Raw genomic sequence first — 16,499 nt, forward strand, 5'->3', positions numbered from 1 at the left:
CAAACAATTGTGTGGGTTTAGTCTTCTACACTGACTTCACAACTGTTACCAGGTTTATAATTATTGATCTACTGATTGCTTTCAAACCAACTACTGAAAGACTGTGAAAAGCCCTGGTAAGCATAGATAGATAGATAGATAGATAGATAGATAGATAGATAGATAGATAGATAGATAGATAGATGATAGATAGATAGATAGATGGATAGAACGAGAGAGAAAGAGAGAGAGATGTATATATACACGTATATATAACCATGATAACTTTGCCTTCACTATGTATGTGACGAAGAGAGTTGATCTATTTTTAGACTTTAAATAAAGAAGTCCAAGATCATTTTTTTAAAAAATTGGAAGCAAGAAATGCTAGGCTCCTGCACAGCTGCAGATCAAACATCAGGAGCTTGCTGCTCATTTTGTCTTGGTGGCAATGAATCAACCTTCAGAAAGGCTGTTGGTCAGCCAGGCAGTCACAGGAAGCTGAGACAGGAGTGGCACGAATTTAAGGCTAGGCTCAGCTATATAGTAACAAGCTAAGTTGGGTTACAGAGTAAGATTCTGTCAATAATAATTATTATTATAATCATAAATGACATGAAGTTCAAGATGAAAAACTGGAATAATGAGAAGTGTGTTTTGAGTTTTAAGTGGATCACCTGAGCATGTGGCTTACGCCTTTAGTCCCAGCACTCAGAAGGCAGAGGCAGGCAGATCTGGAGCTGGAGGCTAGCCTGGTCTATACAATGAGTTCCAGGATAGCCAAAGTCGCATAGAGAAACCCTGTCTCAAAAAAGGGGGGAGGGGGAGTCAGAAGACATCCCTCACCTCCCTAGCTGGGGAGACAAGAGCACTCTCACCATGTAAGAATGCCCACTGAGAGACACAACAGTGCTACCCTACTGACAATCAGCACTTCTAATCCTACCCTCTTCTACATAGCCTGATGATGGTATGCCTCCTATTGTCCTGAGAGCCTAAATGGCCAGCGGCAGAGCTCTGGAGGGTGTCAGCCATTAGTCATAAGTTTTCATATGATTCATGACACAGTAGTCTTGTTAACTGTTATATCCTCAATTGCTCTGCATGATATATGGCACATGATAAAAGCTTAATATACATTTGTTGACAACAAAAAGGACTGTGCTCTCAAGGAGCGATATAAAACCCAATTACCACATTCAAAGCTTCTACGAATGAGATTCAAATTGGGGTACTTCTCCATGTTGACCTCATTGAACAATTCGCACAGTACCGTCATGTCAAATTTCTTCTCCAGTTCCTCCAGGGCTCTGTAGATCACTTTGTCCACAGGGACCAGTGATCTACAGGAATCTAGCAAATCCTTAAATAAAAATATTGAATAGAGAAAATTTCAGTGCAGGCTTCCATGTCACAGAAGAGCCCTAGAAAAATAATTATAGTTAGGGTACCTCAATCCCCTCCAAACATATCTTCTAAGGGGAAGCTTTATATTTGCATGACTACTTCATGAAACAAGTAAATATTGTCTTTTGAAAGTAATCACTGGTGACTTTGGGATACCATACTCATTTATATTACATGTAAGAAGGGCCAACTTTGAAAGGGAAATATGGGCTAAAGGTCAACTATGGGGCTATCTCTCAGTGGGTGGAGGCACTTGCCATTAATCCTGGTAGTCTGAGTTCCATCCCTGGGACTCAGATCATCATCTGAATCTGAAGAAGAAACCAACTAGCCACATTTGGTCTCTTACTTCTCCATATGCACAGCACCTGACTCATACAAATATGCCCACACAATACAAAGATACACACACAGCTCATAAGTAGATAAACAATATATTTAATTGTTTTTAGATGTGTAGAGGGGCTGAAGAGATGGCTCGGTGGGGTGAGAGTGCTTGCTACTCTGGCAGAGGACCCAAGTTCAGTTCCCAGCACCAACGCAAGAGCTCACGAACATCTGTAACTCCAGTTCCATGTGATGATTCAGTGTTCCTTTCTGGCCTCCATGGGCACCAGACACACAAGTGCTATGCACACAGAGATGCAGGCAGAATAGGTGAACACAAAAGAATAAAAATAAATATGTTCTTTTTAAAAGACTTATGTATTTATTTTATGTATGTGAGCACACTGTAGCTGTACAGGTGGCTGTGAGTCTTCATGTGGTTGTTGGGAATTGAATTTAGGACTTCTGCTCGCTACGGTTGGCCCCACTCACTCCAGTCAACCCTGCTCAGTCCCTGCTCGATCTGGCCCAAAGATTTATTTATTATTATAAATAGGTATACTGTAGCTGTCTTCAGACGCTCCAGAAGAGGGTGTCAGATCTCATTATGGGTGGTTGTGAGCCACAGTGCAGTTGCTGGGATTTGAACTCAGGACCTTTGGAAGAACAGTCAGTGCTCTTACCCGCTGAGCCATCTCACCAGTCCACTTTTTTTTAAAGGAAGGTAAACTGATATATATCTCATAGCAAGACTACTTTTGAAATAGACTTGGCAATCTATTTTGTTGTTGTTGTTGTTGTTTGTTTGTTTGTTTTTTGGTTTTCGAGACAAGGTTTCTCTGTATAGCCCTGGCTGTCCTGGAACTCACTTTGTAGACCAGGCTGGCCTCGAACTCAGAAATCTGCCTGCCTCTGCCTCCTGAGTGCTGGGATTAAAGGCGTGCACCACCATGCCCGGCTGGCAGTCTATTTTATTAACAGGACTCGTTCTGGCCTCCTGGTTAACCCTGATTTGTCATGAAGGAAATAAGAGGTCCATTCCCTCTAATTTCGAACCCTACTGGAGAGAGGCATATTCATAAGGCAAAAGAAACACTAGAGGGGCTAGAGAGATGACTTAGTGATTAAGAGCAGTGGCTGCTCTTCCAGAGGTCCTGAGTTCGATTCCCAGTACCCATATGGTGGTTCATAACCATTTGTATAACTATAGTCCAGAGGATCTGGTGCATTCTCTTTTGATTGCCAAAGGCACCAGGGGCACAAGTGGTACACAGATATACATGCAGACAAAACACTTACACCTGTAAAATAAAAACAGTGTTTTTAAAATTTTTGTCTGAATTAAACACTCTGTACGTCTTATTGTTCTCAAAGCTAGGTTTTTAAAATAAACATTTACTAAACTAAAATGTACTAACTGAAATCTCATGAAGTCAGTTTGATAAAATAATTGGACAGTTCATTAAAATCACCTTTGATTTTTAGTTTATTTCTTTAGTTTAGATTGATTTAGTTTTAATTGCATATATTACATGGTATGAAATGCATGAGACATTGCTCATCCATGGAGAACCCCTATTCTGACCTAGCTCATCTTCAGCAATATTCACTGATGGCAGAAGTTGACATGGAACGCCATTCCCTCAGATAGAAGCAGTACCATCTCCTGAGGCCTTGGCTTCTCATCTCCCTTAATCCCTAGAGAGAACACTTCCAGAAATATCTTCATGATAAGTATCAGTTATAGGAAACCCAGATTTTAATTTTAATTCATAGTTGATGAATTTATTATTGTAACTGATACCTCTACAAAATGCTATGAAAATCCATGAGCTTTCTTGGTCAAAATTTAGTCATGGGGCTGGAGAGATGGCTAAGTGTTTCAGAGCATGTGTAGCTCTTGCAGAGGACCTGGATTCCATTCCTAGCACCCACATCAGGTGGCTCACAACTACCTGTAACTCCAGTTCCAGGGAATCTGGAGCCCTTTTCAGGGCTCTGTGGGTATCAGCTCCTATGTAAACATGCACACATGCACACATGCACACACACACACACACACACACAGGAACACATAAACACACACATGCATGTAAGAAACGAAATCTTTTTTAAAAATTAAGTCCAACCTTAAAACGGTGTCAGTCATCTGATTTGAAGTTTGAATTGGGATATCAAAGTGTAACTTAATTTGGAGCTTGTTTACCAGGTTATGATGAAGTAAATTTACTTACTTCATACATTTTACCAGTGATGAATTCACGGTCTCGGAGGCTCTCAAGAAAAGGAAATGTACTTCTTATCGCATTAGAAATGGCCACTTTCTGTGTCTTGAAGTGCTTTAACATACATTCAATGAGATGCATCTCTGTGTTCTCCTGTTCAGTGGACATCCTAGAGGAGAAAATACCATGGGAAAATGGTTGTCAGTACAATAGATGATTGTGGAAACTATAAGGTTTTATATATGAAAGAAAGACTTCAAAGAACAAACATACATAAGATAAATGTCTTGAATTAACCCCAATGCATCAACAGCTGAACTGGAAGCTATGGGTTCAATCGAGGGAGACCCTGCCTCAATGTACAAGATGGAGACCGATGGAAGAGGAAGCTCTGCATGGACCTCTGACTTCCTCACACATGTGTACACACATATATGTGCATCTGCACAGACATGAGCTCTCACACACGTGAATGTTTGTATATACATGCATATATACTGCAGACCACAGACATACAAAAATAAAGTTAAACACAAAGCTAATTATGATTTTAAAATTCTACTACTTGTTGTCCTCATATAGAATTAGTGAAAAGTAATATTCCCACCGAAATATATAGAAATATTTCTGGAGGTATTGTTGATAGCTGAAAAATAGAAGCCATTGAAATGGCCTTTAATTGGTGAGTAGAAAAATAATAGTAGACAATTTATGCAATGAAATATTATGGAATAAAAAGGGACAAAATGCTAATACATTCTACAATGTGGATGAATTTCAAAAACATTTATTCCTTAATGAAAGAAAACAAACACAGAAGGCTAAATAATGTATAATTCCATTTGCAAGAAATGCCAATAAATGAAATCTATGCAGAAAGATGTATTAGTGGTTGCTTGACTTAGGGGAACAAGAATGGACTGCACATAGCTGCAAGGGATTCTTTTAGGGATGGGGGAGGTCTACATCCTAAACTAATACTGTGGTGCTGGGTGTACAGCTCTGTAGAAAGTCATTGCATTTATATTCAAATACATAAAATGAAAGTGGACACTCAAAAGGCTGCACAGAGTGAGAAAGGCTGCACTGTTTTCTCTGGTGTACAAGCAAAAGAGGAAATATGACTAACGAACACACAGTATGTCCTGTTTAGTTTGGATTATTAAATTGCGTTTGTTTGGTTTTTGTCAACTTGACACAAGCTAAAGTTCTTTGAAAAGAGGAACTTCAATTGAAAAAGAATACCTCCATAACGGTTGCCTGTTAGGCATGTCTGTGTGGCATTTTCTTGATTGATGATTGATGTGAGTGGGCACAGCTAACTGTAGGCACCACCACCTCAGGACAGGTTGTTCTGGGATATGTAAGAAAGCAAGTTGACCAAACCAGTAAGCTATGCCACGGTGTCTGCTTCAATTCCTGCCTCCAGGATTCTGCTTGAGTTCCTGCCCTGACTTCCATGATGGACTATGATGTGGAACTATAAGCCAGTTAAACCCTTTCCTTCCCAAATTGTATTTAGTCAGAGTGTTGTATCACTGCCACAGAAACCACGCTAAGAGACTACCTGAGTGATGTTTCCACAGTCTGACTAGGAATGCCAGGAAGTGACAGGCAGCATTAAGTAGAACAAAACAACAACAACAACAACAACAACAACAACAACAAATCTTGATGATGTCAGGATGTCTATGACTAAGTCCCCAATACAGAATGACCAACCAGCAACTACCACCCACCCACAATCAAATACAACAACTGGAAGATGAAACTAACCTTACCCACAGGCCACCAAAGCCATGTGTGAAGGGCAAGAGAAGCATTGGCTTTGGCTGCATTGTCCCTCCTCAGTCTCCTCCTTAGCCTTACCAAGATTGTGACCCTGGACCTAAGGTCTCTCTATACTGGGAACCAGTATAGAAACAAACATAGAGCTCCCCAGAACTCTGTCCCAGTGGATGTCTCCATCTGTCTTGCTCAATGAACACTGAATGGCTCAATAGACCACTGGAAAACAACAAACAGAGCAGAATGATAAGATGGGGGGGGTAGTTTTGCAGCTGTGTCTCCACTATCAGTGGCACTCTTGGTGGGAGAGCCCAGTCAGCTGTTCTGCTCTGCCAAGGCAGCCCATCTGTCCAAGGAACATACTTACCATTCCTGCCTAGCCAGCAGGTCAGTCTGGACACACTGCCTGTCTGCCTGTCTACTCCCCAAGACAGTGTGTTGTCTCTATCTCATAGCAGAGTGTTATTTGGCTCTACCTAACTAAGCAGCAAGTAACCCCATCTGGCTCAGAGCCTACCTATGGCCTCAGCTAGCAAATAGCCAAACAGGCAACCTGGCTAACTTCATAGCATAGCTTCTAGACTTAGTAGACCAAGAATCCCAAGTAATCACCAATTCCAGGCTCAGAAGAAGCCAGCTGGTGTCAGAGATATAATGGGTAACACAACTGACAGCCTTTCCTTCCGGTGAAGGATAGCTTTTGGCACTTGTGTCTAAGGAGCATAAACTATCAACTTGTCTGGCTACTGAGCCTCCTTTATATAATTCATGAACAGAAAACCAAGCCAGAAGACATTCCACAAGTGTCAGGTACTTCCTGTCACTCCATGTCTTAGTCAGGGTTTGTATTCTTGCACAAAACATCATGACCATGTAGCAAGTTGGGGAGGAAAGGGTATATTCAGCTTCTACTTCCACATAGGCCTTAATCACCAAAGGAAGTCAAGACAGGAACTCACACTGGAGGAACTCACACATGGAGGGATGCTGCTTACTGGCTTGTTTCCCCTGGCTTTCTCAGCTTGCTTTCTTATAGAACCCAGTACTACCAGCCCAGGGATGGCACCACTCACAATGGGCCCTTCCCCCTTAATCACTAATTGAGAAAATGCCTTACAGCTGGATCTCATGGAGGTATTTCCTCAAGGGAGGTTCCTTTCTCTGTGATAACTCTAGCTTGTGTTAAGTTGACACACAAAATCAGGCTTTACACCCCCACTTAGGTGAAGCAAAGCAAAAATTTCAACATTTGCAAATGGATAACTGGAGTACATCTCATGAATAGAATACAGGACATATCACCCCCAAAGGACGCAGAAAATGCTTTTGGCAAACTCAGGATGCTTTCATGATAGAAATCAACCTCACAAAAGGTTTTGTTTTAATTCATCCCATTTAGACTTTCCTAAGTTTAGGAGCTGATGTCATTTATCCATTTGAAAAATCCCATTAACTTTTCTTTACAAATTACTCTTCTGTTCCCTCTATTTCTATGTCTTTGTTTCTCCTTTCCTCCATCCTTCTTCCTTCCTTCCTTCCTTCCTTCCTTCCTTCCTTCCTTCCTTCCTTCCTTCCTTCCTTCCTTGTATTGCAGAACATCTGGTTTCTTTTCTTCTAAAAAAGACATTGTTTTTCATTTATGTATATGAATATAATAACTGCATGTATATTAGTGTACTACATGTGTGCTTGGTGTCCATGGATGTCAGATTTTCCTGGAACTTCAGTTATAGGTCTCTGCAAACTACCATGTTGGTGCCTGAAATTCAACCAGCATCCACTTAACCGCTAAACTATCTCTCTAGCCCGGAGAGTAATAGACTTCCTTGGCATAGGCAGACAGATCTCTGGGTTCAAGAGTAGCCTGGTCTATAGAGCAGGTTCCAGTATAGCCAGGGATACACAGAGAAACCCTTTCTTGCCAATTCCTCTACCCCACAAATAAAACAAGAAGAGGAAATAAAAATACAATAGATGACAAAGGGACTGGAGACGGGGTAACATAAGACTTAAGGGTCAAGACATTTGAGTCAGGGGCTGTTGAGATGGCTCCATGCAGAGGGCGTGGGTTGGACTCCCATTACTCACATGGTGGTTCATAACCACACATAACTTCTGTTGCTGGGCATCTGATGCCCTCTTCTGACATCTATGGGCAACAAGCATATATGGTGTACACTGCACATAAGTGATGCACAAATGCAGGCAAAACACTAATACAGAAAACCAAAATTAATAAATCTCATTTTAAAACACACTTTATACTTTTAAAAGAAATAAAAGATGAGCCATTTTCAGGGCCAGAAACTTGAGTCTAACCACTTTTACAGATATTTGGGACAGAAACCAGCAACCACACAGGGTGACAGTCAACAGGAGTCCAGTCCTACCACACTCAGAGACCACATACCATCTTCACAATGAACAAGAGGAAGGGACAGACCCATGCTGGAAATGCTCCAAGCTTAGGTCTGTGCTTTCCTCTATGTTATGTGAGCTCTGCCTGTTTTGAAGTGTTCTGTGCTGCTGTAGCTTGGGAACAGCAAATGAGGTCTCACAAATACAGTGTGTCTCGGTTAGTGTTCTCTTGCTGTGATGACATACCATGACCGTAGCAACTCTTAAAAAAGAACGTATTTAATTGTGGCTTGCTTACAGTTTCAGAGGTTTAATTTGACTTGTCAATTTGAATTGTCATCAGGTCAGAGAGCATGGCCAGATGTAGAAAGATATGGTGATGGAGAAGTAGCTGAGAGTTCTAGATCTGGACCAGCTGGAAGCAGGAAGAGGGAGACTCTGGGATTAGAATGGGCTTTTTGAAACCTCTAAGCCAACTCCCAGTGACACACTTTCTCCAACATGACTATACCTCCTAATCCTTACAAGTAGTACCACTCCCTGGTGACTAAATATTCAAATCTGTGGCCCTATGGGAGCCATTCTCATCCAAACCCATTCACACAGTGCATTCACTGATCAGGACCCACTGTGATGACACCTCAGGCTTTATGGCAGAGGGGCCACCATAGCCAATGGCAGAGAAGAGAGTGCCAAGAAACCAAAGGAATATAGGATCCCTTGGTGATTGATTGATCAATGATGTCCTTAGAAACTGACCTCAGATAGAAAACAAAAACAACACCCAGGTTACACCTTGTGGTAATCTAAGTGTGGTGTGAGCAGCCCAATGTCCAACCATACTGATGGGGTATAACCACAGCAACCATATAATAAACAAAGGACAGTGGAATGGAAGACCCCGTCTAGAAGAATGATCCAGAAGCTATAAGGAAAGTCTTCTCAAAGCACTTAGCAGAGCAGAAGAACCAATGTAGACACATGGTGAAGATGGGCAGGGAGTTAACAAGGTTGCAGAGATGTAGGTTACAGAGGAGCTTACAAAACCATGGAGATGAGCTAGGACCCCTTGTAAAATTTATATTATCCTTCACCACAATGTATTTCTTTAAAAATTAGAAATTAGGAGACGGAGAGATTGCTCAGTGGTTAAGAACACTGGCTGCCTTTCCAGAGGACCCAGATTCAGTTCCCAGCACCCACATGGTAGGTCACACCTGTCTGGAACTCCTGGGAATCTAATACACTCTTCTGACTTCCTGGGACACCAGACATGATATGCTGCACAGACATGCATGCAGGCAAAGCCCTCATACACATAAAACAATGAAATAATATTTAAGATTCATTTAGAAATCAGGACTAGCTAGGTGGCTCAGTGACTTGATCCCCAAGTGTACAGACTTGAGCTCAGCTTCCCAGAATTCACATAAACGCTGGATGCTACAGCAGATGCCTGAAGTTCCAGCACACCTGCAGCTCCATAGGTGATGGAGGCAGGGGACTCCCTGGGAACCTCAACTTCCAACTAACCTAGTGGACACAGGCAAACAGGAGACCCTGCCTCAAACTCAAACAAGGTGCAAGGGGAGCACGATTCCCCACATTGTCCTCTGATCTCCACACATGTGATATATAGATATATATATACACACACATATATAGTGTGTGTATGTATATGTATATATTGTGTTAATACACAGATACACACACATAATATATATATGTATATATATGTGTATATATATATATATATATATATATATATTGGGTTAATACACAGATACACACAGACACACATATCCAGAGCTTATCCCCGTCCCGCGGGAAATAAACACAGGACACACCAGATTCTTCCACGGTTAACTTTTACTTCTATATCATATTGAGGTAGACAAAGAAAGCTCAGAAAGTGTGTGGCTTAAATACTTTTGGTGACGTGTCTAAACTAGGACTGGTAGCAACACCCATGATCCTCATGCACCCTGGGGATAGGTTAAAGCCCCCAGAGGTTGGGCAAAAGCCCCGGAGATGGACTGGTGACTTTGGCTGGCTGTGCTCTCGCAGCTGCGCACAAAGAGGTTTAGCACCATCTAGTGGCGGCACATATATTGCAGCCCTTTACACACACACACTGCATTCACACACACACATACTCACATATACCCAACACCCATACACATACACATAGACTGCATCCACACACGCACATATAAACAACATTCACACACATACACATACAGTGCATTTATATACATATACATACACCCACATACTCACTGTCTTAGTTAGGATTTTACTGCTGTGAACAGACACCATAACCAAGGCAAGTCTTATTAAAAAAACAACATTTACTTGGGGCTGGCTTACAGGTTCAGAGGTTCAGTCCATTATCATCAAGGTGGGAGCATGGCAATATCCAGGAAGGCATGGCGCAGGCAGAGCTGAGAGTTCTATGTCTTCATCCAAAGGCTGCTAGTGGAAGACTGACTTCCAGGCAACTAAGGTGAGGATCTTATGCCCACACCCACAGTGACACACCTACTTCAACAAGGCCACACCTCCAAAGGGTGCTACTCCCTGGTCCAAGAATATACAAACCATCACACTCACACACTGCATTTACACACACATGCTCATGTAAGCACAGTATTCACACACACACACACACACACACACACACATACACAATACTGCATTCGCACACACTCGCTCACACAAACACACACTACATTCACACACAGAGATTTTTTTTAAGCTGTAAAGGAAAGAAACCAAGCTACTAAACATTAAGTCATTGTCATGGGGGAAGACCAGGAGACAGCCTTACACATAAAAAGATTAAAATCCTAACAAAGATAGCACAGGAGCAGTGAGAACTGGGGGGCTAATGTGGCTCCAGGGTAGAATCCTTTTGTCTAAAAAAAGAGACAGACGAAAAGAAACAAACTTTCCCTGAATAAAGATAGATTCCCACATGTTACCTGAAGAACACAGAACTGTGATCCAAACAAAACAAACAAAAACTCATGCCAGGCCAGGTAGGGCAGGCCTTTAAGCCGAAGGACTCAGGAAGCTGAAACAGGAAAATTACAGTTTCAAGGCTATCCTGGGCAACTGAATGAGATTGTGTCTCAAATTAAAAAGTAAAGGGAGGGCTGGAGATATAGTTCAGAGGTAGAGAACTTGCTCGGCAAGCACAAAGCTCTAGGTTCAAAGGCAGCCACGGCAAGCAGAAACACAAAAGCCCCAACACCCCAAGGGTGCTTGATTTTCTCAGTGGCTTCCATTATCACTTTATTTATGGATGTGTCTTTCTTACAAGATCAATACTACAATTCAAATTTAACTTTGTATAAGAGGAAACCCGAACCAGCCACCATCCGGACCAGAGGACAGGTGTCCGCCTGGCCTGGGAGGCGGCCTCAGCCTCAGCAGCAGCGGTCGCCATCTTGGTTCCGGGACTCAGCAGAACTTAGGAAATTAGACTGAACAGGTTAGAGGGTGCGCCAGAGAACCGGACAGCTTCTGGGACGGGCAGAAGCACAGAGCCGCTGAGGCAGCAGCCTGGGCGGGCCGCAGATAACCGGCCACCATCCGGACCAGAGGACAGGTGTCCGCCTGGCTCGGGAGACGGCCTTGGCCTCAGGAGCAGCGGTCACCATCTTGGTTCCAGGACTCCCTGGAACTTAGGATTTTAGTCTGCACAGGTGAGAGTCTGCACCACAGAAGCTGACAGCTTCTGGGAACTGCCAAAGCAACACAGCTTCTGAGAGAGGCCCTGTTTTGGGCCTTCTTCTTCGACCAGGAGGAGGTCCAAAAACAAGATATCTGCGCACCTTCCCTGTAAGAGAGCTTGCCAGCAGAGAGTGCTCTGAGCACTGAAACTCAGAGGAGAGAATCTGTCTCCCAGGTCTGCTGAGAGACGGTAACAGAATCACCAGAAGAACAATCTCTAAACAGAGTCAACTATAACTACTAACTCCAGAGATTACCAGATGGCGAAAGGTAAACGTAGGAATCCTACTAACAGGAACCAAGACCACTCACCATCATCAGAACCCAGTACTCCCACTTCGCCCAGTCCAGGGCACCCCAACACACCCGAAAACCTAGACCTAGATTTAAAAGCATATCTCATGATGATGGTAGAGGACATCAAGAAGGACTTTAATAAATCACTTAAAGAAATACAGGAGAACACTGCCAGAGAGTTACAAGTCCTTAAAGAAAAACAGGAAAACACAATCAAACAGGTAGAAGTCCTTACAGAAAAAGAGGAAAAAACATACAAACAGGTGATGGAAATGAACAAAACCATACTAGACCTAAAAAGGGAAGTAGAAACAATAAAGAAAACTCAAAGTGAGGCAACACTGGAGATAGAAACCCTAGGAAAGAAATCTGGAACCATAGATTTGAGCATCAGCAACAGAATACAAGAGATGGAAGAGAGAATCTCAGGTGCAGAAGATTCCATAGAGAACATCGGCACAACAATCAAAGAAAATGGAAAATGCAAAAAGATCCTAACTCAAAATATCCAGGAAATCCAGGACACAATGAGAAGACCAAACCTACGGATAATAGGAGTGGATGAGAATGAAGATTTTCAACTCAAAGGACCAGCAAACATCTTCAACAAAATTATTGAAGAAAACTTCCCAAATATAAAGAAAGAGATACCTATGAACATACAAGAAGCCTACAGAACTCCAAATAGACTGGACCAGAAAAGAAATTCCTCCCGACACATAATAATCAGAACAACAAATGCACTAAATAAAGATAGAATACTAAAAGCGGTAAGGGAAAAAGGTCAAGTAACATACAAAGGCAAGCCTATCAGAATTACACCAGATTTTTCACCAGAGACTATGAAAGCCAGAAGAGCCTGGACAGATGTTATACAGACACTAAAAGAACACAAATTCCAGCCCAGGCTACTATACCCAGCCAAACTCTCAATTACCATAGATGGAGAAACCAAAGTATTCCACGACAAAACCAAATTCTCACATTATCTCTCCACGAATCCAGCCCTTCAAAGGGTAATAATAGAAAAAAACCAATACAAGAATGGGAACAATGCCCTAGAAAAAACAAGAAGGTAATCCCTCAACAAACCTAAAAGAAGACAGCCACAAGAACAGAATGCCAACTTTAACAACAAAAATAACAGGAAGCAACAATTACTTTTCCTTAATATCTCTTAACATCAATGGTCTCAACTCCCCAATAAAAAGACATAGACTAACAAACTGGCTACACAAACAAGACCCAACATTTTGCTGTTTACAGGAGACACATCTCAGAGAAAAAGATAGACACTACCTCAGAATAAAAGGCTGGAAAACAATTTTCCAAGCAAATGGACTGAAGAAACAAGCTGGAGTAGCCATCCTAATATCTGATAAGATTGACTTCCAACCCAAAGTCATCAAAAAAGACAAGGAGGGGCACTTTGTTCTCATCAAAGGTAAAATCCTCCAAGAGGAACTCTCAATTCTGAATATCTATGCGCCAAATACAAGGGCAGCCACATTCATTAAAGAAACTTTAATAAAGCTCAAAGCACACATTGCACCTCACACAATAATAGTGGGAGACTTCAACACACCACTTTCACCAATGGACAGATCATGGAAACAGAAACTAAACAGGGACACACTGAAACTAACAGAAGTGATGAAACAAATGGATCTGACAGATATCTACAGTACATTTTATCCTAAAACAAAAGGATATACCTTCTTCTCAGCACCTCATGGTACCTTCTCCAAAATTGACCACATAATAGGTCACAAAACAGGCCTCAACAGATTCAAAAATATTGAAATTGTCCCATGTATCCTATCAGATCACCATGCACTAAGGCTGATCTTCAATAACAAAAAAAATAACAGAAAGCCAACACTCACGTGGAAACTGAACAACACTCTTCTCAATGATACCTTGGTCAAGGAAGGAATAAAGAAAGAAATTAAAGACTTTTTAGAGTTTAATGAAAATGAAGCCACAACGTACCCAAACCTTTGGGACACAATGAAAGCATTTCTAAGAGGGAAACGCATAGCTCTGAGTGCCTCCATGAAGAAACGGGAGAGAGCACATACTAGCAGCTTGACAACACATCTAAAAGCTCTAGAAAAAAAGGAAGCAAATTCACCCAAGAGGAGTAGACGGCAGGAAATAATCAAACTCAGGGGTGAAATCAACCAAGTGGAAACAAGAAGAACTATTCAAAGAATTAACCAAACGAGGAGTTGGTTCTTTGAGAAAATCAACAAGATAGATAAACCCTTAGCTAGACTCACTAGAGGGCACAGAGACAAAATCCTAATTAACAAAATCAGAACTGAAAAGGGAGACATAACAACAGATCCTGAAGAAATCCAAAACACCATCAGATCCTTCTACAAAAGGCTATACTCAACAAAACTGGAAAACCTGGACGAAATGGACAAATTTCTGGACAGATACCAGGTACCAAAGTTGAATCAGGATCAAGTTGACCTTCTAAACAGTCCCATATCCCCTAAAGAAATAGAAGCAGTTATAAATAGTCTCCCAGCCAAAAAAAGCCCAGGACCAGACGGGTTTAGTGCAGAGTTCTATCAGACCTTCAAAGAAGATCTAATTCCAGTTCTGCACAAACTTTTTCACAAGATAGAAGTAGAAAGTACTCTACCCAACTCATTTTATGAAGCCACTATTACTCTGATACCTAAACCACAGAAAGATCCAACAAAGATAGAGAACTTCAGACCAATTTCTCTTATGAATATCGATGCAAAAATCCTCAATAAAATTCTCGCTAACCAAATCCAAGAACACATTAAAGCAATCATCCATCCTGACCAAGTAGGTTTTATTCCAGGAATGCAGGGATGGTTTAATATACGAAAATCCATCAATGTAATCCACTATATAAACAAACTCAAAGACAAAAACCACATGATCATCTCGTTGGATGCAGAAAAAGCATTTGACAAGATCCAACACCCATTCATGATAAAAGTTCTGGAAAGATCAGGAATTCAAGGCCCATACCTAAACATGATAAAAGCAATCTACAGCAAACCAGTAGCCAACATCAAAGTAAATGGAGAGAAGCTGGAAGCAATCCCACTAAAATCAGGGACTAGACAAGGCTGCCTACTTTCTCCCTACCTTTTCAACATAGTACTTGAAGTATTAGCCAGAGCAATTCGACAACAAAAGGAGATCAAGGGGATACAAATTGGAAAGGAGGAAGTCAAAATATCACTTTTTGCAGATGATATGATAGTATATATAAGTGACCCTAAAAATTCCACCAGAGAACTCCTAAACCTGATAAACAGCTTCGGTGAAGTAGCTGGATATAAAATTAACTCAAACAAGTCAATGGCCTTTCTGTACACAAAGGATAAACAGGCTGAGAAAGAAATTAGGGAAACAACACCCTTCTCAATAGTCACAAATAATATAAAATATCTCGGCATGACGCTAACCAAGGAAGTGAAAGATCTGTATGATAAAAACTTCAAGTCTCTGAAGAAAGAAATTAAAGAAGATCTCAGAAGATGGAAAGATCTCCCATGCTCATGGATTGGCAGGATCAATATTGTAAAAATGGCTATCTTGCCAAAAGCAATCTACAGATTCAATGCAATCCCCATCAAAATTCCAACTCAATTCTTCAACGAATTAGAAGGAGCAATTTGCAAATTCATCTGGAATAACAAAAAACCTAGGATAGCAAAAACTCTTCTCAAGGATAAAAGAACCTCTGGTGGAATCACCATGCCGGACCTAAAGCTTTACTACAGAGCAATTGTGGTAAAAACTGCATGGTACTGGTATAGAGACAGACAAGTAGACCAATGGAATAGAATTGAAGACCCAGAAATGAACCCACACACCTATGGTCACTTGATCTTCGACAAGGGAGCTAAAACCATCCAGTGGAAGAAAGACAGCATTTTCAACAAATGGTGCTGGCACAACTGGTTGTTATCATGTAGAAGAATGCGAATCGATCCATACTTATCTCCTTGTACTAAGGTCAAATCTAAATGGATCAAAGAACTTCACATAAAACCAGAGACACTGAAACTTATAGAGGAGAAAGTGGGGAAAAGCCTTGAAGATATGGGCACAGGGGAAAAATTCCTGAACAGAACAGCAATGGCTTGTGCTGTAAGATCGAGAATTGACAAATGGGACCTAATGAAACTCCAAAGTTTCTGCAAGGCAAAAGACACCGTCAATAAGACAAAGAGACCACCAACAGATTGGGAAAGGATCTTTACCTATCCTAAATCAGATAGGGGACTAATATCCAACATATATAAAGAACTCAAGAAGGTGGACTTCAGAAAATCAAACAACCCCATTAAAAAATGGGGCTCAGAACTGAACAAAGAATTC

The 16,499-nt window shown here is 41.4% G+C and overlaps 1 protein-coding gene across 1 annotated transcript; it reads right to left on the bottom strand.

The window, feature by feature from the left end:
- Nucleotides 1-991: 991 nt before the first annotated feature.
- Nucleotides 992-4,153, bottom strand: LOC102636558 (component of Sp100-rs-like). The gene is made up of 2 exons (XM_006535875.4): nucleotides 3,948-4,153; nucleotides 992-1,342 (listed from the first exon to the last, which is right to left on the bottom strand). Exons 1-2 carry the CDS (start codon nucleotides 4,104-4,106, stop codon nucleotides 1,109-1,111), a joined length of 393 nt encoding a protein of 130 aa, XP_006535938.1. The 5' UTR covers nucleotides 4,107-4,153; the 3' UTR covers nucleotides 992-1,108.
- Nucleotides 4,154-16,499: the final 12,346 nt, after the last annotated feature.

This window comes from Mus musculus, assembly GCF_000001635.26.
Source record: "Mus musculus strain C57BL/6J chromosome 1 unlocalized genomic contig, GRCm38.p6 C57BL/6J MMCHR1_RANDOM_CTG2".
In the NCBI taxonomy this organism is placed as follows: Eukaryota; Metazoa; Chordata; class Mammalia; order Rodentia; family Muridae; genus Mus; species Mus musculus.

What these genes read in the sequence shown, in the direction of transcription:
- LOC102636558 (XM_006535875.4), bottom strand. Translation starts at nt 4,106, where the DNA reads ATGTCCACTGAACAGGAGAACACAGAGATGCATCTCATTGAATGTATG. An exon ending in TCACTGGTAAAATGTATGAA is followed by an intron (nt 1,343 to 3,947) that starts GTAAGTAAATTT and finishes TTTTTATTTAAG; the next exon opens with GATTTGCTAGATTCCTGTAG.